We start from the raw sequence: 22,840 nt of genomic DNA on the forward strand, positions 1-22,840 counted from the left end.
TGGGAAAAGAGGGCTAAAGTAGACATAGGTGCTATTTTTTAAAGTTTAAAATAATCATCAATATGAAAAGGGCACTAGAGAACTCAGTGTGCTGAGAAGAAAACATCCAATCAGGTACACGAACCATACTCCTTCCTCCCTATTCTCCCATACCTACTAATTCCTTTCTCTTTGGCCATACCTTAGTTCAGGGCTTGATCCTGCCTTAAGTGATCTCTTTACCTGACCACCTACCCAAATCACTTCCACCTTTAAGGTTCAGTTTAGGCCCTGAATTCCCCCACAGCCATATCTACATCATTCATGACCCTTACCACCTAAAGACTATTTTTCCAAACTCATCAGAGATTATTGGGAACAGCCCAATTCTGGGTAATTTGGATGTGAGCACTGGTCCAAACTTGACGCTGAGTTCTTTTAGGATAACTGCATGTTGGAATCACCCAGGAGCATTAAGAAATGTTTTTGACTGGGTATCATCCCAGAGATTCTGATTTAATAGGGCTGCATGTGTGACCTGGGCATCAAAATTTTTTAAAACCTCCCCAGGTGGTTCCACTGTGTATCCAAACTGAGAACTATCAGCTTGCCAGCAAAGACTCTTTTCGTGCATTCTCCTGGTAGTTCGCATTAGTATAGAATCTCGATTTATCAAATAAAGAAAAGGGAGTCTGCTAATGCTTTAGTCTCTGCCTGGGAAAGCTCAAGGCTGCCAAGAGAATTTACTTTTTGTTCAAGCCAAACACCTGACCATAGGTCTCTGACCATTCTTTTCTTAAAAGAGCATTCATTAAAAAAAACAAAAAAACAAAACCTTAAAATTATGTCTTCTTTGAGATGTGTATGTTTGTATCTCCTGAAACCTAGGAGTGTCCTTCTCAAGGACCTGGGAGCCATCCCTTTGAAATGTAATCATCAGGACAGATAGGGCTCCATTTCCCCAGTCTCTGTGGGAGATGAACTAGCAGACACTGATAGCCTAATCATATTGACTAATCCCAACCCTCTTTTTATAATTTTCCACCTCCCTGACTCTGCTCAAGCTCTCTTGTGTTCCCTCTCCCCATTCCTTCATTCTCCTTTTAAAATTCCAATCACCTCTGCATGAAACTCTGTTGAGCTCAGTTTTATACTGAGACCTCTCCCCTACTTTACTGAATAAAACCTGTCTTTACTGCCTTTAACTGATGTCTAGCTTTGTTCTTCTTTAATAGTCTCCATTTTAAAAAGATCCTTAGGTGATTTGCATGCACATTAAAGTTTAAGAAGCATTGTTGTACAATATTTATCATTCCCTGAATAACTTCTAATCAACAGCCTTGAATGGTAGACAGGAATTATTATGCCCATTTACCAGTGTGAGCTGAGAGCCAGAGCTTTGTTCAGTCACACAGTTAAACTAGAACTTGAAGCTACCTCATGACTCAATCTGATGCTCTTTTCATAATGCCATGCTAATCGGAGACAGAAGACCCACTGCACATGATGACCTAGGAATAAAACGGTGAGAGATATCATAATAAGGTTTCTCTCTGTGCATCTATTGCCACAGTGTCCTCACAGGCTCTACTCTTTATTTGCAAGAGAGCCATTTCAGAATTAAGTGTCTTCAGGCACTGAAGAATTCTCAGCTGAGTTATCCTATTAGTAGCTGGAGTCCCAAGATCACAGCTACTGGGGAATGAGATGAGTCACTGTACTAACCCTGTTCAAGTACTAAAGGGTGTTTCCTCAAGTCTGCAGAAGCCCAGACTTTCACAGGCCTGTGCACACACGACACAGCCACTGCCACGTGAAGTCAGACACAGTCACGGTCTTAGTCCTTTACCCCATACACGAAGAACACTAACTTTTCATGTTCAATGTCTTTGGCAAGGATAATTTAATTTCAGCTATCATTATGGTAAATATTTTTATTGTTAGCTTTATCAGAAGAACTTGTGTTACAATTTCTGATGCATAATTTTATTAGAGCCAGAGATTATTTCTTCAAGAAAAACAAAGCTCTGAGGTTAGAATGGAAGACAATGGAAAAATAGATTTCATTTTATAATCTATCAAGCCATCCAGAATACATCAATTCCTTTAAATGAGCATTACTTTAACATTATATAACAAGTCATTAATAGAAAACACCCAAGTCCAAAACCTTATATCATTAATCTTCAAGTCAATCATCAACTTTCCTTAGATTTTTAAAGACATGGAAACAAAACTGATTTCAAATAACAGCTCTCAAATACCATATATGTTTGTAATGAGGTGTGCCAGTCAACTGTAAGCCTCATATTTTTCAGGTTTTAGTTGAAAACTAAATCGTTTCTTAGATTTTTTTATCAGTCTTGTTTGGGGGTGATTTTGTCTCCTTGGGCCTAAACAGAGCACAATATTAAAACACATCATGATTTATACTAAGAATATGGCATAAGTGGGTTTCTAACTGGTTAGGGACACAAGTGGAAACATAACATCCTGTGAACACAGGTTGAGCGCCCTTAGTTATCCCTGAGCTAGGCAGTTTCACACAATCATTTTTTCTCTGAGGCTGAAGTCTGTGGTTTGATCTTCCTAGCTGCTTCCAGAACAGAAACTGGGTTTACTTTATCTCCAAATTCTTTTTCTCGGTGCTCAAGAAGAATGCCCTAAAAGGAAACGAGAAGAAACATCAGTCCTATTCTGAGTCATTTGTTCATGAGACAGACACTGAGTAACAGCTATCTGTCAAACCCTGTACAAAAGCAGGAGGGAACAGAGACCCTCAAGGGCCTATTCTGCCCTTGAGGCATTCAGTCTTTTGGGGAAGATAGATCAGCGGATGGCTGATCTATCACAATATTTGGACTGTATAAACAGCACTTTGGGAGCAGGAAGTTAGAAGTGATCAAATATAATAAGGCAATCAGAAGAGGCTTCACAGATGATAAAGCATGAGAGGTAAACAGGAAGTCTACAGGTAGGGGTGAGGTAAAAGCACATTCCAGGCAAAGAGAGCTGAATGGGCTTACAAGGAAAAGCCTAAGGTGTCAAAGCAGACACAGAGGTAAGACCCTGGCAGGTGTTGAATAACCATCTGAAAAGACAGGCCTTCTCTTCACTTTAGTTTTCTTAAGAAACTAGAGGCTGCTCACTTCTGATACTGTGCCACAAAGTGCACAGGATACCCCAAAATACCCGAAAGTGGTAAGAAAGATAAAACAATGTGTTCGAGATCAGCATCTAGGAATCTGTGTTAAAGAGTTCTTTAACCCATCACATCTGGGAATTCACCTTAAATTAAAAAAATAAATATCTGTAAACATGTTCATTGTGCCATTATTTATAAAGACTTTAAGGAAAACAAAAAGTCTCACCAGTCTGTGGTGACTACAGGGAAGCTGTGAGGAAACTACTTGCCCAATAAAGCAGTATGCAGACATTAAAAATATGAGGAAGAATATATGATGACATGAGAAATGTTCATGATATACTGTTAAATGAAAAAGAACATCTAGTTTAGTAAGATACCATTCTCTGAAAAACAAAACAAAAGACCTCTCAGCTCACCTCTGTTCTAATGGGTTGTCCACAGTGGCTAAGCTTATAGAATGGCTCTCTCCACCTTTCACTATTTCTTTTACAAATGTTCTACGTGGAAAACATTACTCCTTTAAAGTAATTATGCTGTAAAAATCACTATTACAAAGGAAATCCCTACTGAGTGGCACCTGCCTGGCACAATGGGACTGCAAAAACTGCCGGAAAAACATGGGTGCAAGTCCTGAAGCTCTGCCAGCCCAGTTAATCTTCCACCAGAAAGAAAGGGGGCAGGAGATCCAGGGAGCACCAACAAAGCCAAACGCCACACCTAGCAACACCAAGGGCATGCCAGCAAGGTTGGGAGAGCCCGTGAGTACCATCTGAGTCACTGCCAGGCAAAAGAAGGCTGGCAGGTGAGCTGAGCCCTGCCCTGGAGGCTGAGGGAAAACAGAGATAGGGAGAGAAAAGGAATCTCAGAGCGCCAGAGTGGGAAGAAGCTAAACCATCCTCTCAGGAAGTAGCTTGCCCAAGTGCAAGGGCATCTGGAAGGGGTCTTTGGGAACCACCCTTAAAGAGAGGGTATGGGCAGGGGAAGGGCAAGGTCTTCGGAGCAGGACAGATCTGAATTCCTGAGTTTCGTTTCCATTGTACTACTTACTAGCTATGTATCTTTGGCGGAATCATTTCATATCTTTCATATATCTAGGCCCATCTCCTTACATATAGATGTAAATAAAAATACCTAATATCCCAGATTAGTTATGAAGAAGACATGATATCACATATATGAGCACCTAGAACAAGGCAGGCACTCACTGGCATCCATCGTCTCTGACAATTTGATATATTTAGCAGAAAGTTAGCAAACAGGTTTATATTAAAGCAAATACCAATTTCTGCTAGATTCTAATATAGACAAGCAATAGCAGTTACGAAGGTTTAAAAGGAAGAGATTAGAAATAAAGCTTCAAATGGAAGGATTTCTATTCCTGTTAACTTTCATTCCTCCCAAATTGCAAAAAGTACTATACACTTATTAATGTTATTAGTGAGATACACCAATGCAGACAACTCTGTCTTTTCAAAGATGAGGCCAAGTGTTAAAGTCATGCTAAGATTGGCAGAGACAGGCCTAGAAGTCAGGACCCCAGTCTCTAAGTCCTCCTGCCAGTCTCTTGAGCATACCTCACTTTACTCCACTCTCTGCTCTGTATCTGCCCGACCTCTGCTGGCACTCCCCTCATTGCAGGGGAGTTGCTACAGCTCAAGGCTGCCCATGATTTGATGTGGAGCATCCACCCACCTGCCTCCTGGACTCACAGACACCTCATTTTTCCACTCCTTCCCCTGGAGTCCTCATGGTACTCTGAACCCTCACAGCCAGGGTCTAAGACAGTTTGTCTGATGAGAAGTCTGTTACCTCTCCATGAGCAGTCCTGGTACCAGGACCCCCACAGGCCTCATCACCCCAACATCTCCTTGCTACTTTCCCTAATTATGCCTGTTTGTAATCCTTCTTTCCCATTCACTTTTCTCTACTGTCCATCCTAGGAACACAACAAAGTACATTCTCGATAGAATAAAAACTATGCTTTTATTCAAGCACAGAAAACAGAATTTGACACCAGAACACCTGGGTTCAGGCCCAACAGAGCCGCTGATGAGCTATGCTCCTCAGTGCAGTCACTCACCTCACCTGCAAAACTTTCTATTTCATGACGTTACGGTGATTAGTGAGGAGATGCGGGATAAATGACAATTTCCCTCCCTTTCCCTTCCTCATGTTTCCTGGCTTTCTGGAAGGAAAGCTAGAAGACTCTGGGTAGGGAAAGTTACCCACCACCACCACCACCACCACCACACACACTGGGTTGTTGCTCTCACAGACATGGACACCCACAGACCCACAAGTGAACACTAGGCATTTACCTGTTTTCCTGATCCCACCACAAAAACTCCCCCGAGGATGAAGCCTTCGCCTTCCAGATTTCCAGTGACGCCTACTTTCCGGGCCCGGAAAAAGTTGTTCCACACACCCAGCCGGACAAATCCCATAAACATCATCTTCCGCCTTCGGGGGCCATAGAATTTTTTCTGTAGTAGTGAGGACACATTCCATATGAGTAGCCGTATGCCTGCCTTCTCCAGGGAGGAAAGGGTCCCAACAGGGCACTGGTTTTTCAGACAAAGACCCAAAGCCTACTGGTTTGTATCCACCCCTGATCCAACACACACACAGTCACCCATAGCTGCCCCCCATCACAGGAGCACTTTCAACTGCCCAAGGACACAGCTTCCGACCTAAATGCCGCCCTGGCCTAGGGAAACAGATGTGCAGCTTTCAGCTCTGGCTCTAATCTGTTGTTAGAGACAAACAGGGTTCTCATGCCTGGCAGGGTGATTACAGTCCTAGATTCTACAGAAGTGAAAATAGAGGGGAACAAAATATGGCTGCAATGAATTAAGGAACAGGGGCTTATGCTGGGCACCCACCTGCAATGTGGGGGAACACTGAAGGAGTTTCAGCTATTTCCTAGGCACCCATTCCCAGGTGACAGTTTAGCGAGGGCTCAAGTAATAAGTGAAAGGACAGCTATTCAAGTGTCAAAGTATGCTCTGCTCGGAGGGCTGGGAAAGCCCCTGCAGGTTCAGGGCAGCTGAAAGGGATGCCGGCATCCAGCTCCAGGCCAGACACCTGAATGAACACCTGAGCACAATCCACAACAGTCTGTCTGATGGGCTCACAGAACATGCACCTTTTCATCCAGGAAGATTTCTCCTTTGAAATAAGGCTGGAAGTCCTTCACTTCGGTCCTGATCTGCTCCTTGACCACTGCATAGAGGGGGACACCCAGCTCGTCCAACTTGGGCTTCAGGGAGGACAGGTCCACAGCCTCCTGCAGAAAACAGGGATGTCAGGGGCACAAACTCCAGTGGCTTTTCAGCCAACCAACAGCCTCTTTCCTACAGGCCCAGAGCGTGGCTGGTACTGAATGCAGAAGAACAAAAGCAGCAAAATGCCTGAAATAATTAAGGCCATGTTGCACAGCAAAAGACTGTCCCAGTGGGCACCAGGACTCAGTATAGGGTATGAGGTCAGCCCAGGCTTCTCTTCTCCAAGGTGGGAAGGGGAGGCTAGACTCCTGTTATGGGTGTCCTAACCGTGGCCTGGGGAGTATCCAATAACTAAGAGTTTGTACCCAAACATGGTCTCCTACTCCTAGCCACGATGCTTCTCTCTGACCTCATCTCCTAGCCCCTACCCTGCACTAGGCCAAACTCGCATAAGGGCCTTCCAGACAAACTCCACGCAAGCCATGTGAATAGCTGCCTCCACGCCTTTGCTTAGTTGGTGTCCTCTCACTACAATAACCTTCCTTCTTTCTCTAGCTCAAATCCTACCCTGCAGAAAGGGAACCCTCTCATGCCAACCATACCCACACTATTGGCATGACTGAAATCCCACGGAGCTACAGATCCAACGCTGAGAGCACATGGTTAGACAGCAGAAGACCACATGCAAATGTGTGGCTCTCAGCTGTCCACCAGGGACTCCAAGGAGCCTCCCCAAGAAGAGTAAGACAGGCAGGTCCATTCTAAAAGTGTGACTTTATGCTCCCCCATGTGCTGCAGCTGCTCCACAGGTCAGGGCTAGCCATGTCTGCACCAGTAACAATCCATGAGCAAATCCCTGTTCTAAGCATCAGGAACAAAACTGGACCTATTCCTCATCTTTGATTAAATGGTTAGATAGTCCAGGAAAGAGATAGTACAAGAGTGAAAGGCCTTGAAAGTAACAAAGGAAAGTCAAGTATGTTGCTAAACTCCAGGATATAGTGAGTTGTTAAATGAACAGAAATAGAGAATAAGTCAAAAGAAATATCTAGAGCAAATAACAGAGAATGAACTAGTGTTGATCAAAGGCTAAAGATGGCCTACAGGTCCTTGGTCCTGGCTGGAAATGCACTGGCCCCCACTTGCTAAGATTCTTTGCTCTGAACATATTTTCAAATGTGCTCACCTCTCGGCAGAGAAAACAGCCTGGCCTCCGCACAGCCATAATCACAGCTCCATTCTTTTCCCAGAGCTCCTTTGCTTTGAAGGTTCTTGGTTCTGGGGAAAAGAATACGGAATTCAATATCATCTCTGCCCAGCCCCATGCTGCCCCAATCCCTCAGCAGTTCATAAATGGTACCAGGCCCAGCAAAGGGGCTGAACAGGCATTTCACATGGAAGAAAAGCACACAGGAAACAGACAGGGAGCAGCCATCCTCTGAGAAAATCAATATTATACAAGGATCCTACTGGATACTTCAAAGATCCTTCCCCTATAAAAATCTACTTGCAAACTTGAACATCCTAAACTAAAACATTTCTGGAAAAATGGCAAATTTCTTTGCCAGTACCAATGAATATCATAACGATCCTTTAGGGCAGATACATGGCCAAAATCTGAAAGATCTTGCACTTTGGCCCAAGAAAATTCCAACTACTAAAAAAGTATTCAAAGGGATTAAGTCAATATAAATTTAAAAATATTTTTTTTCCCTGAATATATTAACTGCAATATTATACGTTAGGGAGGGTAGAAGATGCCTATGAAGAAAATGCTCTGGAGTATTACAGTACTGCAGCTCAAGCCCAGCTCCCTGGTCAGACTGAGTCTGCATCTAGCTGTGTGGCTGGGGCATGCTATGTCTTCTCCCTGGAACTCAGTTTCCTTGTTTGTAAGTGATGAGCTGTCTAGCAGCTCCACTTTGGGCTGCAGGAAGCACTAACAGATGGACATAAAGCACTCATTACACTGTCTGGAAATACAGAGTTAGTGAAGGGTCAATAAGTATGAAACCTTGTTATTTTAATATTTCTCAGAGGAATCCATGTCCCTGTGGGATGTTACATGGAAGAAAAACAGTAGGGGATGAGATCAGGAATCCCTGGGTTGAACAGAGTGCAATAGGTCTCTTTGGAGGGCTTCTTAGTCCCTTACTAAGTTGACCTACAATATAAATTGCAGTCACAGTTCCTGCCGTCCCTTAACAAGCTTCCTCACTTACTAAATGGACAATAATGGCCTTCCTTTGAGAAGCCAATTTAGAGACTGCCTTGTCAATGAGCCTCAACTTTCACCTAACTCTCATGTGAACTGTGCCCACACTACTGGCATGACTGAAGTTCCCTTGAGATACAGATCCAATGCCAAGAGCACAGTGAGCCAACAGAGGACTACATGCAAATATGTAGCTCTCAGCTGTCCACCAGGTACTCCAGGGGTCTCCCCAAGAAAAGCGAGATGGGTAGGTCCATTCTTAAAGTGAGACCTCGTGCTCCCCCAAGTGCTGCAGCCACACCACACATGAGGGCTGGTCATGCCTGTACCAGTAACAATCCAGAGATCTTTCATTGAGCAAATCACTGTGCTGAGCATTGGGAAGATGGAATTAGACACACAGTATTTCTCAAACTTATCTGACTCTCAAGCTCCTAGTTTGTGTAGATATAGAAGTTGAAATTCCTCAGAATGCACTATAAAATGGTTGGTTTAGTAAACAGTGTTACAACAATATTACTAAATATTATGGAGAAATTATCATTATAGTTAGAGAAACAACAATGAAAGTGAAAAATGCTTTTGGTAAGAAAAAGGTAAAACATAAAATATCACATACACCAAGGTCACAACTATATAATAATATGTAAACATGCAAACGAATGTATAAAAATAAAAAATTATTGTGTTAGGGTAATGAAATTATCAGTAATTTGGAAAGTGTTATTAAAATTTTCCTAACGTTAATATAGTACCTTTTCGATTAAAAAAAAAAAGAGCTATTTTACAAAGAAAAAAAATAAGCAAGCCTGCATCCCAGCACTTTGGAAAAGTACTGAGACCAACATGGTCACTGCTTACCCTTCTCCAGTGTTTTCAGGTCTATTTCCTCCAGATACTCCAGGGTTGCTTGCAGGGGCTTAGACAGAAATATGTCTGTGTTGGCCAGGACCAGAGCCAGGGCAGCAGCCCCCAGAGCCCCCGCACCAATCGACCACATCCCCATGGTGAAGGAACTTGGATCCTGGAGGAAAGACATTTCTGGAGACTGAGAGGGAGGAAGTCAATGTTACTGCTCTCAAGAAATAGCTGGAATCTGATCTCCCAAAGTGCAAGGCTCTAGCTGGGCAGCCAACCAGAGGCCAGAGGCAAAGGGAGGGGGAGCAGCAGTGTCAGAGATTGGACTGGACAAGGGCTGCTGAGCACCTGCAGCTACAAGAGCTTGGATACAACAGATGCATGGAGATTCCTGCCCCAAGACGCTCACCAGTGAGTCAGGAGTGATGACAGAGAAATGACAGCTCTCTCTGACGCTTCTCTTGCTGTTCCCTCTCCCATGCCCAAGGTTGTAGTCTCCTAACTCTGTAGTGCTCATCCATGCTGTGCCCCTGTTGGCAGACTAGTCAATGCCTGCCTTTCCTTCATAGTCCCGGGTTCTTAGCTATCATCTATCTGGAGGCAGATTTCTCTTCTGTGATCAGAGGATACTTACCTGTTCTGATCACGCTGTTCTGCTGTCCTATCTTTCTTCCTCTTTAGTTTGTGATCTCTCAGAAACAGAGACTGTATCCAATTCATCCAGCCCCAGACAGTTCCCAGCAGGGTCTCATTCATGATAGGCAAGCAATCTGAGTACCTTTCTCCCAACTGAGAATAGCTTTACTTTTCACTCACTATATCAATAAAACAGGTTCATGGTGAAAACCAAAAAGAAGCAATGCATAAAGCCATAGTCAACAAGAAAGCAAGTATCATCTTAACATCTACCACCTATTATATAGATTAATAGTAATGGCCACTATTAAACACTCATGTCTAATCTGACTTTTTTTCCTGTAAACAGAATTACACAGATGTTTGTTGATTGAATGAAAGAGAGCAGACAAATGTAGGAAAGAACACAGTGCTGGGGTGTCTGTTTCAGAGAGGCTGAGCAAAAGATGTTTGCATCAGGCAGGGGCTCTGCGACTGAAATGGAGTTCCAGGTGGGTCCTGTAGAACAAAATCCAGCCTTGGTCTGCGCTCATGCACAGGTGCCTCACTAAGGCTTCCTCTAGTTGGGAAGCCTTGTGCTTCTAAGTAGAGGGAGTTCCTGGAAGCAGTCTATCTCCCTAACAGCAGCAGGTACCTCATCCAGCCTTCCTTCAACTAACAACCACTTATAATATCTGTCTTTCTATTTGGCCTTCTTACCATCCTAGGATCTGACTTATACTGGGACCTTCTTCCCTAAGTATCAGCATGATTCTGTGTTCTGGGATCACCAGGTATAAACCTGGTGTATGTCTCTATGTATGGCCATCCCACCTAATCTTATCCCACTTAACTGACGACTTTCCTCTCCCCTGCAGGACTTGGCTGGAGACAGGATTTCTCCAAAGAATTAAGCAAAAGCACAGAAATCTGCATGTCACTGCCAAGGGAGGGACCTGTGAGGGACCTACTGCCATGAGATGACTTGATTAGAGAAAGGTTAGCCAGACTAATGTTTAGGCCAACCTGGGAAGTTCAGATCTGAGTTAAGAAATCAAAGGGAACTTCTAGGCAGGGGTGGGTGAGGGTGGGTGGGAGGAATGATCAAATTAAAACAGCATTCAAGAAAGAGGAATTTGACATCTATGTATTAAGGAAAAGGAAAAAGAATGGGAGGTGGTATATGTGTTGGGGAAGGGGATGCTGCTATGGTATCTGATATGAGGGACTCAAGCTGAGAGAGGGGTTCCTTATAAGCTGACCACTCAAAACGTGGTCTCATGGACTGGCAGATTGGCATCATGTAGAAACCCTGAATCTCAAGCCTTGCCTTGGAACTAAGGAATCATAACTGCATTTTAATCAGATCAGGTGGGCAATTGATGTGCACATTAAAGTCTGAGAAGCATTGTCTTGCAGCAAAGAATTCAGGATTTTGCACTTAGCTGGCCATAAGGGCAGCTGACCTTGGAGAGCTAGTCCCTCCTCAAGGCCGCACTTCTGTTCCTTCAGCTCACTGTGGAAGGGCAGAGATGGTGACAGTGAGAGTCAAAGCCTAGAACACATATCTGCATCTCTGCCTGGAATCTCTTACCCCATTCGATCTATTCTTCAAGACTCAGACACCTCTTCAAGAAGTCCTGGATGTTCTGCCTATCCCCACTCTCACCCCAAGAGGGGCTCATTTACCCCCACTTGTGCCCAAATTGTACTCACAATCCCTCTAATACAAGATTTGAACCTATCTAGCAGTTTTTACTTCTTTGACTCTGTTCCTTAGTTTATCTCTGACTCTCCCATGCCTAGCACAATGCCTGGTTGGTACACAGTGGGCTTTCCACAAATGTGTGCTAAAATGAATTCAATAGAATTAAATGATGACGATGATGGAAGACCAAAGTTGTTGGGCCAAGCAGGAAGGAACCTTCCACAGGCTGGCTTCCAATTCTTTTACGTGGCAAAGTTACACATTACTGGATTATAGTTCGCAGAACCATTAGGTGGAAAACCACAAGTCTCACCTACCTGCTGTAAACAAGAGATTCCCCAGAGCTTGGAACAATTTCTATACTTCTGACATGTGTGTATGATTCAGGAGCAAAAGGCATGACCTCTGATCACAGATCAGATAACATTTCTGCATCATCAGTCAGAAGCCAGGTTACATTTATCTTACAAAAGGAATTGCTTCAGCTCCTAGAACACACCTGTGGACTTCGAGAAGTGCAGCGACCCTAATAGTCAGCTCCACATCCTTTCGACAACCAACTGCTATTCTTAGAGGGAAACAGGCTCCATCAACAGCCATTTACCTTGTTTTCTCAAGAGTACAAGGGAATCAGACTCAACTAGACTCAGCATTTATTTCCAAACATTTATTCAGCACTGATCTGTCCAATAAACAGCAAGTTAGATGGACATAAAACTAAATGATACATAATCCTCAAAGAGATATAGGCCTAGTACATAGATACCAGAAATTCAGGTGGAAAGGTGAGGCAGCTTGGCCAATATATAAACATGGGGCTATGGCAGTACACGGATGAGTACTAATTCTGTCTGCTCTGAGCAACTATAGAAACACCCAGAAGCAAGTGGCTGTAGAGCTTAGGTAGGGCCCTGGGGGCAGGATGAAAGAGCTAGGTCAGGCCTGGACTGAATAAACCTGGGAAGCAGCAGGCTGGCTGGGGTGGACGTCGGTACTGAAGGCACTCAGAGAATGCAAACTTCCATGACACAAAAGCCCCCAACTTTAGCTCAAGTTCAAGATCTGGAGTGCAAAATGGGATCTAAAACCACCAGAAGCAATGTTTACCATCCCACCTCTACCTCTGACTATGATCCAGAAGGTGTGAGCAGAGAATCATGCCTTTGGGGAGCATGGCCCTCATCCCCAGACCTCGCAGCACTAATATGTGAGAGCCTTATTAGCACCAGAGGTGAGAATCAGGCCCTTCCTGAACATGTGCTCCCAGGGGTCCTCTAGCAGCTGCCAGTGGGAAACAGTGAAAACTGACTTCGGAAACACATGGAGAGTATGTAGGTACAGCCCCTTACCCAAGCCCCCGTGAGCTACAAAGCAATTTGCATCCTGGTATATCTTGGAGTATGTATGACTGCAACTTGCTGCACAGTGAGAGCTGACTGAATCCTGAATCACAGCTATTACCACCCACAAAAAACAAAACAAACAAAAAAATATCTAAATGGAACAATGCACCTTCACATGGGTCTCTAAGGCTACTAACCAGTGAGATAGGGAGGCCAGTAAACCAGTATTTACTTAGTGTCATTTGACATGCATGGCCTAATTTCATTCACTCAACAGTCTCACGATGCAGAGATTATTCCATTTTATAGCTAACAACACTGACGTTCAGCACCTTCTCCAGTGCCACAGAGTCAGCAGGCAGCAGTACTGCAACCTGGCCCCAGATCACTCGGATTCCAAAGCTTGCAGGCTTCCTACTATCATACCTTGCCTCCCCACATGTTCATTTTTGGGTTTCTGGAGATCAAGAGGTATGATTCTTTTTGTTTTAAAGAGAATTTTAAAAGATCAACTTATTTTTTAGTCACCAAATACAGCCAAACCATGTTTACTCTAAAGGAAATTTACCGTATGACAGATGTCCCTTCTCTTTCCTTGCCTTTCTAGCCCTTTCCCTTAAGGAAAGAGTCAGTTTCTCTGAAAGATAATAGCAATGTTGTTTACACAAGAGCCAGCCCCCACCTGACACAGCTACAGTATTCAGTTCCTCACTGTGGGACTTATCTGATCTGTCCTTCCCTACACAAGAAGGTGAAGCATGATAAGACCACAAACCAACAACAGCTGTGGAAGCTCAGAGTGGCAGCTCTTGTCTGAGAAGAGCATGGTGCTGGGTGGAGAAGACCCAGCTGGGCTCCCTAGGCCAAGTGGGTTGATTTTACCACCACTGTCCCTGACACTCACTCCATTTTCCTCAACTCCATATGAAGGGGTTGGCTAAGGTGACTGCTAAAGTTCCTAAAGTACCCAATGACGTCCTGTGACTCAGACAGCTTAGTATGGAGTTTGCACATTCTTGATTCCTTACCTTAACTCTACTCTCTCCTCTCTCATTTCTTACCTTCAGCTTGGAGCTTCACAAGGCCTTCCCACCCCCACACACAGCCCCTTATCTCTAACCATGGCCAGTTCAAACCTGAGAACAAGGTACTCACCATCCACAGCATCCACACTCCAGCTTCTGCAGACGAAGGCTGACCCAGCCGGGAGCAGTCAGGAATCAAGCAGCAGGGGCAGGCTGGAGGCGGAGCTCTAGAGTCCCACCTATGGCCCTAAGCTCATTCCTTCCACCGGCAGGACCTGGCATCCAGAAACCCTGGGACTCCTTTAGCTGCCAATAGTCAATTTTCGGAAAATATCAAAGAGGAAAGCTGCCAATACCCTGTAGCCCTTCAAAAAGTTGAGCAAAGTTTGAGTCATCTGCAGTCATGCAGATAATAACATTTATCAAGTGCCAACAGACGCCCTCTCTGCTATCCAGTGCAGACTAATGAAGCGAAGCCCTTAACAAAGCCCATGTATCACACTAACTGAAATCAAAGAAAAACGTCCCTTTCTCCATGGCTGCTTGTGCAGCTGCTCCCTTGCCCTATTCTTCACCCACACCCAGGAAGTCAGCTGGTGCCACTGAGTCCTCTCACCTGTTGTCTCTTCTTTAACCCCTTTTGCCTTCCCTTCTTTTTCTGCCATGTGGCTCCTCTCAAACCACACTCCCTTCCTGGGCGACCTCACCTACTTTCAACATTTCACCCACCACCTTGGTATTGACTTCTAGGTTCCTATTGCTATTCTTCAGTTTCCACTTGGGGGTTCTGTAGGTTATCTCTGTTGTACCATGTCCAAAAGTGACCTCCACTAAAGTTAGTTTCTCTTTCAAAGTTCCCTAGCTTAGTGAATGACACAATCATCTAGCCAACTGCTCAAGACAAAAATGAAGATTCACGCTTCACTATTTTTTCTCCCTTGTTTGACCACATCTAACCAGTCAGGAAAACGTGTTCGTTACCCACCCTCCTCTTAACCTCAGTGCTGTCCATACACAGGCTCCTATTACTCTGTACCTGGCCTATTTCAGTAACCACAGAACTGAACTTGGCTTGGCTCTAGTAAGGCCCTCTACAGCTTGTTCTCCATGCTGTAGTCAGAGGAACTGTAACACACCCAACCTGATCACTTCCTTCCCTTGCTTTTGTACTCTCACTCACAATCAACTCCTCAGCATGCCGATGAGGGCCCTTCACAGCTTAGCTTCAGCCCACCATTCAGCCTCATCCCTGCCACTTCAGTGGCCTTGCCAGACCACTCAATGTGCAAAGACTAGAACATGTTTTTGTTAGGCTCTGCACTATCATTCCTGTTGTTTCCTTTACCCAGAATGCCTTCCCCCCATGCCAATTAGGTAAAAGCCCAGAACAAGCCACACTTTCTCCAAAGCCTTTCCACAAAGCCCCGACAACTGATGGCTCCTTTGCATACTGCACAAGCAAATGGACTTAGTGTATCTGAGTTATTTTCATGTCTGTTTACACAATATGTTGGAGCAATCACTCTTGTGTCTCTAGTACTTAACACAAATCCTGGTAATTAGCAGGCATTATATGTCTAATAGAATAATCTGAATTTTACTCTTTAAACTCCAGTGAGACAAAGTTGGAACTAATCTATAACCACCCAACTTCATCTCAGTACAAAAGGTAATTTTGGACAGTGCTGTCATGGCATTAAAGCCTTGGGTTTAGGTGACCTTAGGTTGGGTCCCAGCTCTATCGCTCATTGGCAGGGAATCTGACATAAGCTATGAAGGCACTCTGGCCCTGGGTCTCTCATCTGTACACACAAAAGGAACAAGAAAATCTATGAGGTTGTCTTAGTTAGGACATCCAAAGATTCTAAAGCAGGGGTCCCTAACCCCTGGGCCACGAACTGGTACTGGTCTGTGGCCTGTCCCCAGGCCACACAACAGGAGGTGAGCAGCAGGTGAGCAAGCGAAGCTTCATCTTTATTTGTAGCCATTCCCCAGAGCTAGCATCACCACCTCAGCTCCACCTCAGATCATCAGGCATTAGATCCTCATAGGAGCACTGGTCCCTGGTGCCAAAAAGGATGGGGACCGCTGCCCTAAGTATGATTACAACTCTAGGGTTCTGATGTCCAGAAAGCCATGGACACACCTGCTACTACTGCTCTCCTCCTGGGTGTGCATTCACACTCCCTGCTTACCCAGGCCTAACTCCTGCTTGCTCAAGAAACTGCTTCTGGGCAGGAGCTGATAAAGTCTTAAAACAAAGTACCATCACAGGGTAGATTAATTCATGCCTGAAACAAGTAGAGACAGAATCATACTCTAAACATTGAGAGTATACCTGCCCGTCCAGTCCCACCCTGGAAATCCTCCCTCCTCTGAATGAGGTGGCTTGAGGCAGAGCCAGAGTAGGAGGAAGAAAGGAGTGCTGAGGGAACCTTGGGTATGCAGTGAACAAGGCTAGAAAGGGTGCTTCATCTCCTTTCTTTGCTCTCCTCTAATTCCCTCTTCACCCTTCAGAGCTCTAGTTCAGCCCCTCCTTCACTGAGTAAATGAGGAAAATAAGGCTCAGAGAAGGGGCTAGCTAGTAGTTCAAGGTCACATGGCAAAGGTTGGTCAATAATTTTGCTGGGACTCAGATCTTGGTCTCCCAACTCCTAGTCCATGACTATTTATCCTGCATTGGACACTCTTGCAAAGGCTGAAACAGTGTGTTTGTGTCAGGGTATTAGGAAGGGGGCACCTACAGGTCCTGAAGTCTGCTTGCTGGCCTGAAGAAGGCTGAAAGCAAACCTGCTCCTGAACAGGTCCTGGGGATCTGGTGGCTAGAGAGAGCACCAGCATTTTCCAAGCTCAGTGATTTGCAAGCAGCTTATAATTCAAAGCCAAATGTTTTCTTAAGGGTCACATTGTCCATTCTCAGCTGAGAAGCCATTATATACCTCTCCACCCCACAATAACAAAATCCTGTCCATTTTAAATGATAACGAGACAGGCTTGAAAATACCAGTTAAGCAGCCTGGTGGCAAGGGCACCCAGAGCCCCATTAGCACTAAGGAATGTGCTCCTACCCACCCTTGTCATTACCTACCATACAACTAGCCACTTGAAATGAGCTGACTAGCTCTGGTCCAGCCATTCTCTCAGATTCAGAAAGTTCTGAACAGATGCTGAAAGCACAGCAAGAGGATATAATCAGCTACTGGGAAACTTTGAGAGACTGCAGAGGAATATAGGGGCTAGGAGAGGTCCTTTCTTCTGATCAGTGACCCTGAAGCTACAGAGGCCACCCCAAAATATCTGGCCATTCTGCCCCTTAGCTGGGCTCAGACACCTACTCTATCAAGTTATATGGGTGTGGATGGGAAGGTAAGGGTGATACCACAGACGACACTGAGCTTCAGGACAAAAATCCTCTGTTCTCACTCATTAACTCTGAGAGGTCACCTCATCCCTCTGAACCTCAGTGTGTCCTTCTTAAAAACGAGAGCACTTTGAAGGGTTGTCAGAAAGAATTTTTGTGAAGCACTTCAGAATTGTAAGGCCACATTATCTTTCTCTTCTTTGCAGGGCTCAGATTCACTCACTTACCTATGATGGCAGGACATTAGAAGAAAAACAAATACAAAACACTGAATAACTTCTCCAGCTGTGTCACCCCAGCTGTGTCACTGCAGGCCTGCGTCCTGGGTGGAAGTTCTAGGTCTGGAGGGAACTCTGGCTTATCTCATGGCCCAACTGATCACTCCACAACACATACTCTCTGCTGCCCCTTCTGCAGCCTGCCAACACAGCCTTCTACACTAGCAGTACCAGAGAAGGCAAAGGGTATTGCCCAGTTGTAATCTCCCTGTGTCAGAGGCCACTGGACTCCAAAGTGAGGCTAGTTCCCAAACAGTGCTGCCAGCCAATTCTTGCCACACAAACCTCAGCAGAAGAAGACCTGGGGTCTTTGCTCAACATTTCACAAGTAGGCAAGTACCCAGTTGGCAGGGGAGCTGGCTTACTTCTGGGATACCGACAAAGCATGAGACTTTAAACCCCAGAATTCCAGTCCTCACCAAACTTTCCAAGCACCATTTAAGTGATACAAGCTGATAACACAATTATCAGAAATATCTTCTGTACCCTCAGGAATAATGCATAAAGTCTCAATTAAATGGCATGCCTTACAAAAAAGGCAATATGGGAAGGGCTGGTCCAATAACTACAATCTCATTCAAATTCTACATGCAGTGAGAACCTGGACAAAACATTGTTTGTTGTTGTTGTTGTTGTTTGCATCAGTAAAACAGGGATAATTCCCAAATTACCTTCTACAGAGTGGCAAGAATCAAAGGATTAAATGTATAGGTGGTGCTTTGCAAGCTACCTTACAAAGAGTGACACAAATGTGAAGTATAATTCTTACTCATTTCTAGATTAGTCAACGATTGCCCCTAAAATGTTGTCTGTACATGAAATGGAGGGTTTCTGGCAACTGGGTATGTTCCAAGGAGCTGGGGTTCACATTTTGAATCCTAATTCTCAGTTTCCAAACTGTTGGGCCAGAACAGGTGCATCCAAGATTATACAACCTAGCTACCCAATAACGCTTTTTAAAATAAATCCTAGGTATTCTCTTTCTTAATTAATCTGCCAAGCTCAAAGGAAAATACATTAAAATTAAAAACAAATTAAATTGAAGTCTAGGTAATTGGGTTGTGGACAGAGCAAGGTGTGGTAAGAAAAAGAGGCTCAGAGTCAGCTGGGCCCTAACCCCACTCTGGCTTTTGGCTTCTCCGGGTGTGCTGTCTCCCCACAGCCCTCATCGGGCTGGGCCTTAACCATCTCCTTCATCTCCGAGTCCCTGCAACAAACTCGAGGATCAGTGTCTCGCTCATCTTTTCATTCCCAGACTTCAGCTCTGTGTTTTAAAATGGACACTTGGGCTCTTTATTTTGTCAGGAGTTTGTAACATTCGGGGAAGGGAGGCAATTAGGTGCCTATGAGATTGTGAAAAAGCTAGAATACATGGCCCCATAAAACCATGACCTTATGCAAGAACATAGCCGAGAACATAAGGTCGCTCAGCCTCTACCCGCTCACCTGCAGCTATTCCGTCCGCCACCCCACGGCTGCCCCCTGGCCCACCCCGGGCTCGGCTCCTGGAGGATGGACGCTCCAGGGCAGAATTCTTTTCTGTCCTTTGTCCCAAAAATTCAGGCATATCGGTGCCATCAGTCTCAAAGCCTGGGGGCGGGGTAGACAGGGGATCTTTACAAGTCGGATCCGCGCCAGTTCCCGCCCCAGGTCTCTGATCCCAAACGCGGGGCTTTTCCACTGACAGCGGCGCTGTGCGGTGAGCAGAACTGCGCGGGGTGAGGAGTAGGGAGGAGTCGTCCCTCTGGGCAAGAGAGGGGTCGCCTCGGACCCCGCAGGTGCAGCAAGGAGCTTTTAGCTTGCTCTGGACACGTCCAAGGAGCAGGCCTAATAAACCCAGCAGCTACTCAATTCGCACACCGCCGACCAAGCTCTGCCTCAGTTTCCTCACCTGTGCCGAGGCTGAACCCGCCTTCGCGGAGGTCATGTGCTTCGCAAAGCCCTGCGTGCAGCAGATCCTGCTAGCGCTTCCCTCCCGCCCGCCTTCTCCTTTGCTGGACGCTAGGGGGAGGAAGACCAAACAAAGTCCCATCCGCCTCCTGGGTCCAGAGATGGACCCCGCGCCTGCGCAGGTTTGCGCCTGCGCCACCGTCGCGCCGCTTCCACGTGAACTCCGCCCCGCGCCCTGTGGGAGGAGCTCCGGCTCCTCGGCCATGTCCCATGTTTAGCTTTTCCCGGCTTACTGAGCGTGGTGCCGAGTCTCCGCCGCCCTATGGGCTGTTCGCTTGCGGTCCGTTGTTCTCACAACTCTGGCTTCGTTCAGTCTTTCGCGAGTGGTGACCCTAGACTTCTGATTAGTTAGGGGCGCTTTCTGGAGAAAATGGAAGCTCTGGACTGTTGCCCTAATCGGATCTGGAAACACCTGTCCTGTAGCCGAGCACTCCTGGTCACCTTTCAGTCCTCAGCGAGTTTTTGAGCAGTTTTTTTAATGACTTTTTTTTTTTTTTTTTTTTTGGTTGAGGGAGAGCATAGGGAGGAATCTGTAGGACCAAAGCATTCTGTTGAGTGTCCCTTCAAGCTTTAGAAACAGCTTCAGAATTGCCAGCCTCAGATCCTATCGCACAGTCTCATCCCCAAATGCTAGCACTTGGGCAGAGGGTTTGAGTGGCGGCTTGGCACACCGACTCCTGGGACGTTGCCCAACTCCTCCCAGAGTCTGAGAAACATGGTTTAATTTGGCCCCTATCATTCATTCATTCACTCATTCTTTTACTCCTCATATATTAAGTGTCCACACTGTTTTATAAGAGTAGGCAATTGGGAAAACACCTTTTCAGAAATATAACTGATTCACATCACAACATATCACTGCGACAACAGTTTGGTCAGTCGCAGGGCAGAGTGCAATGAAGTCGCAGCGCAAGGCTGACACCGTCCACTGGTCAGAGGTGGCAGTCTGCCTGCAATGCCCGGCCCCCACTTCACTTGAGAACCACCTACTGGTATACAAATCCAAAAACTTACCCGATTTGCCTCCCTGACCTCCCACTCAGACTCCAGGTTTCTTGTAAACTTATGGGCCTATAGAGTCTCTTCAAGAGGTCTCTCCTTAACAAGACTGTGTGAGATTTTTTGCTTCACCTTTGGGACTCCAAAGCCTGGCCCAAGGCTAGCACTGACACAAACTTGGAAAGTGTGAAGAAGAGGGTGTTTCTAGATTGGGGGTGAGAGGAATAAGCTTGAGTGATCATGCAGGCTTCCTGAAGGACTAGGTATTTGATTTGAAGGCCCCAATGTATTTGGTATAATTGGTACAATATGATCATAAAAAGGCAATTTACCCCCCAGAGTGCCTTTCTCATTCCTATCTAATTTCTCTTTATCCTGTGAAAGGGAAGAGTTGAAGGCTCATTCTCTCCATCCTGAAATAGGATGTTTGGCAAACTGTGGGGAAGGTTGCAGGGAAGAATGGCCACTTAGAACAAAACAGGAAGTCATTTCCTTTGGGTATGGTTCCCCAGAGACCGACTGTTAATAACAGAACCATTCAGGGGTCAAGGGTAGCAGAATCCTGGAGTGGGAGGCTCCCTGAGATTTCAGTTGTTTTATAATTACCGAAAGCAAAAAGCTATGGTTGTATTTATACTTCTGTAACATGCCAAAGTTCTGGACTTCAAAAGCCAGGCTATATTTGATAGCTAATTAACACACTCCTCATACTCCCAATTTGTCTGAGAAGGCACAGGCTGAACTTATTAAAAAGCAGTCATCAGACCAGAAGAATATGTTATGGGCAAGTAGGCACAGGAAAACTTACGAAGCTTGAGAATTAAAAAGAAAACCACCAATCTGCCAAATTTTAGAGAGAAAATAATTCTAGTGTTGTAAAGACCATAGAATAACCTAGATTTTGAATTTAAGGGAGGTGAAATTAAGGTCGACTGGGAACTTTATGACAACTTAGATAACTTAGATACGTTCCCAGGGTCTGAGAAACTCCTCTCCTTCACAAACCCCTTAGGACAAGCTGAAACATTGCTAGCAGGAGGTATATATGGGACTTGGGATTTTTTTCAGCATTACAGCCACTGTTAGAGTCAGCTAGCTTCATTTATTCATTCAGCAGTGATCCATGCCAGCAGCATAACATGATTTTTTAAGCTGATGGTCCTATAGTATCTGGGCTCAGTGGGAACATTTTGGGAAGCAGCTAGCATCAAAGTGAAAATAAAGTAAAAATAGTGCTTGACTTCATTGCCTCAGGCTTAGATTCCCATTCTGTGGATGAGTTGAAAGTCAAATCAAGATCTAAAAATGGAAGTTAAAGGATGACTAAAAAAAAAAAAATCTAAAAATGTGTATGAACCACAAAAATAGATGTGCACTGATCAGCTCCAAATAACTTTCTATTTTCCAATATCCCAGAATTCCACTTTTTCCTGCTTTTAAAAAGTATATAAAGCTGCTCTGCTTCTCCGAAGTGCCTCACAGCAAAACCTTTAGGGGATGTCATTTCTGGAGTTCTCAATAGACACAACCAATGGTTCACCAGGTGAATCAATGACTGACTAGAGAGTGGATGGTAAGATCATTCTGGTTCCAGGTTGGGGAAGTAGGGCTTACTCTAATGTCCACACTCCTATCATTTCTTCTATTCATTAACATTTACTGGGCCGTCATTCAATTAAAAATCTTTGGCTTGGCCAGTAGCAGAAAACTCAACTCAAACTGCCTTGAAGTGATCATGCAGTTCAATATGTCATCAATGATCCTGGTTCTTTTGCCTCTCCGCTTTGGTTATCCATGTGTTGGCTTCATGTTAAGGCTGGTTCCTCTTGGTCATAGTATGGCTTCTCAGATCCAGCAAGGGGAGGAGGACAGTTAGACCAACAAGTGAACAAAGCCCAAAAGCTCACTCTGACTGGCCACTGAGGCCAAAGTACTGATGTATTCTGAATGGTCGAAGTCTGAGTTAGTTTCTATTTCATACATGACTGTGTACACACTTAAAAGAAAAAAGAAAGTGAAATAAATGTGTTAAGGTGTTCCTAAGACATCTTCACATCCAAAGTCACAACTCCTCTATCTTTTTTGCATTGAGTCACTGTTGTCTGGATTGTGTCACATGTTATTAGTTGGCTATTAG

General features: G+C 44.9%; 1 protein-coding gene across 5 annotated transcripts; it reads right to left on the reverse strand.

The window, feature by feature from the left end:
• Window positions 1-1,893: 1,893 nt before the first annotated feature.
• PRXL2A (peroxiredoxin like 2A) lies at window positions 1,894-19,803 on the reverse strand. 5 transcript variants are annotated; one of them, XM_016121538.2, is made up of 7 exons: window positions 19,646-19,788; window positions 14,246-14,421; window positions 9,428-9,614; window positions 7,538-7,629; window positions 6,273-6,413; window positions 5,446-5,610; window positions 1,894-2,642 (listed from the first exon to the last, which is right to left on the reverse strand). In XM_016121538.2, exons 2-7 carry the CDS (start codon window positions 14,255-14,257, stop codon window positions 2,529-2,531), a joined length of 711 nt encoding a protein of 236 aa, XP_015977024.1. In that variant the 5' UTR covers window positions 14,258-14,421; window positions 19,646-19,788; the 3' UTR covers window positions 1,894-2,528. The 5 variants fall into 5 exon arrangements, with proteins under 5 accessions (XP_015977024.1, XP_015977031.1, XP_015977017.1 ...); XM_016121545.2 differs by having other exon boundaries at window positions 9,428-9,590; window positions 14,246-14,480; window positions 19,646-19,784; XM_016121531.2 differs by having other exon boundaries at window positions 14,246-14,480; window positions 19,646-19,784.
• Window positions 19,804-22,840: the final 3,037 nt, after the last annotated feature.

Source organism: Rousettus aegyptiacus, unplaced genomic scaffold, assembly GCF_014176215.1.
Source record: "Rousettus aegyptiacus isolate mRouAeg1 unplaced genomic scaffold, mRouAeg1.p scaffold_m13_p_6, whole genome shotgun sequence".
In the NCBI taxonomy this organism is placed as follows: Eukaryota; Metazoa; Chordata; class Mammalia; order Chiroptera; family Pteropodidae; genus Rousettus; species Rousettus aegyptiacus.

Bases quoted from the DNA above. Each gene is read 5' to 3' on its own strand.
- PRXL2A (XM_016121516.2), bottom strand. From the start codon at position 19,786: ATGGGACTTTGTTTGGTCTTCCTCCCCCTAGCGTCCAGCAAAGGAGAA. The intron at 7,630-9,427 runs GTAAGCAGTGAC...TCTTTTCCCCAG, and splicing joins CCTGAAAACACTGGAGAAGG to AACCAAGAACCTTCAAAGCA. The intron at 5,611-6,272 runs GTGCATGTTCTG...TCACTACTACAG, and splicing joins AAATCTTCCTGGATGAAAAG to AAAAAATTCTATGGCCCCCG.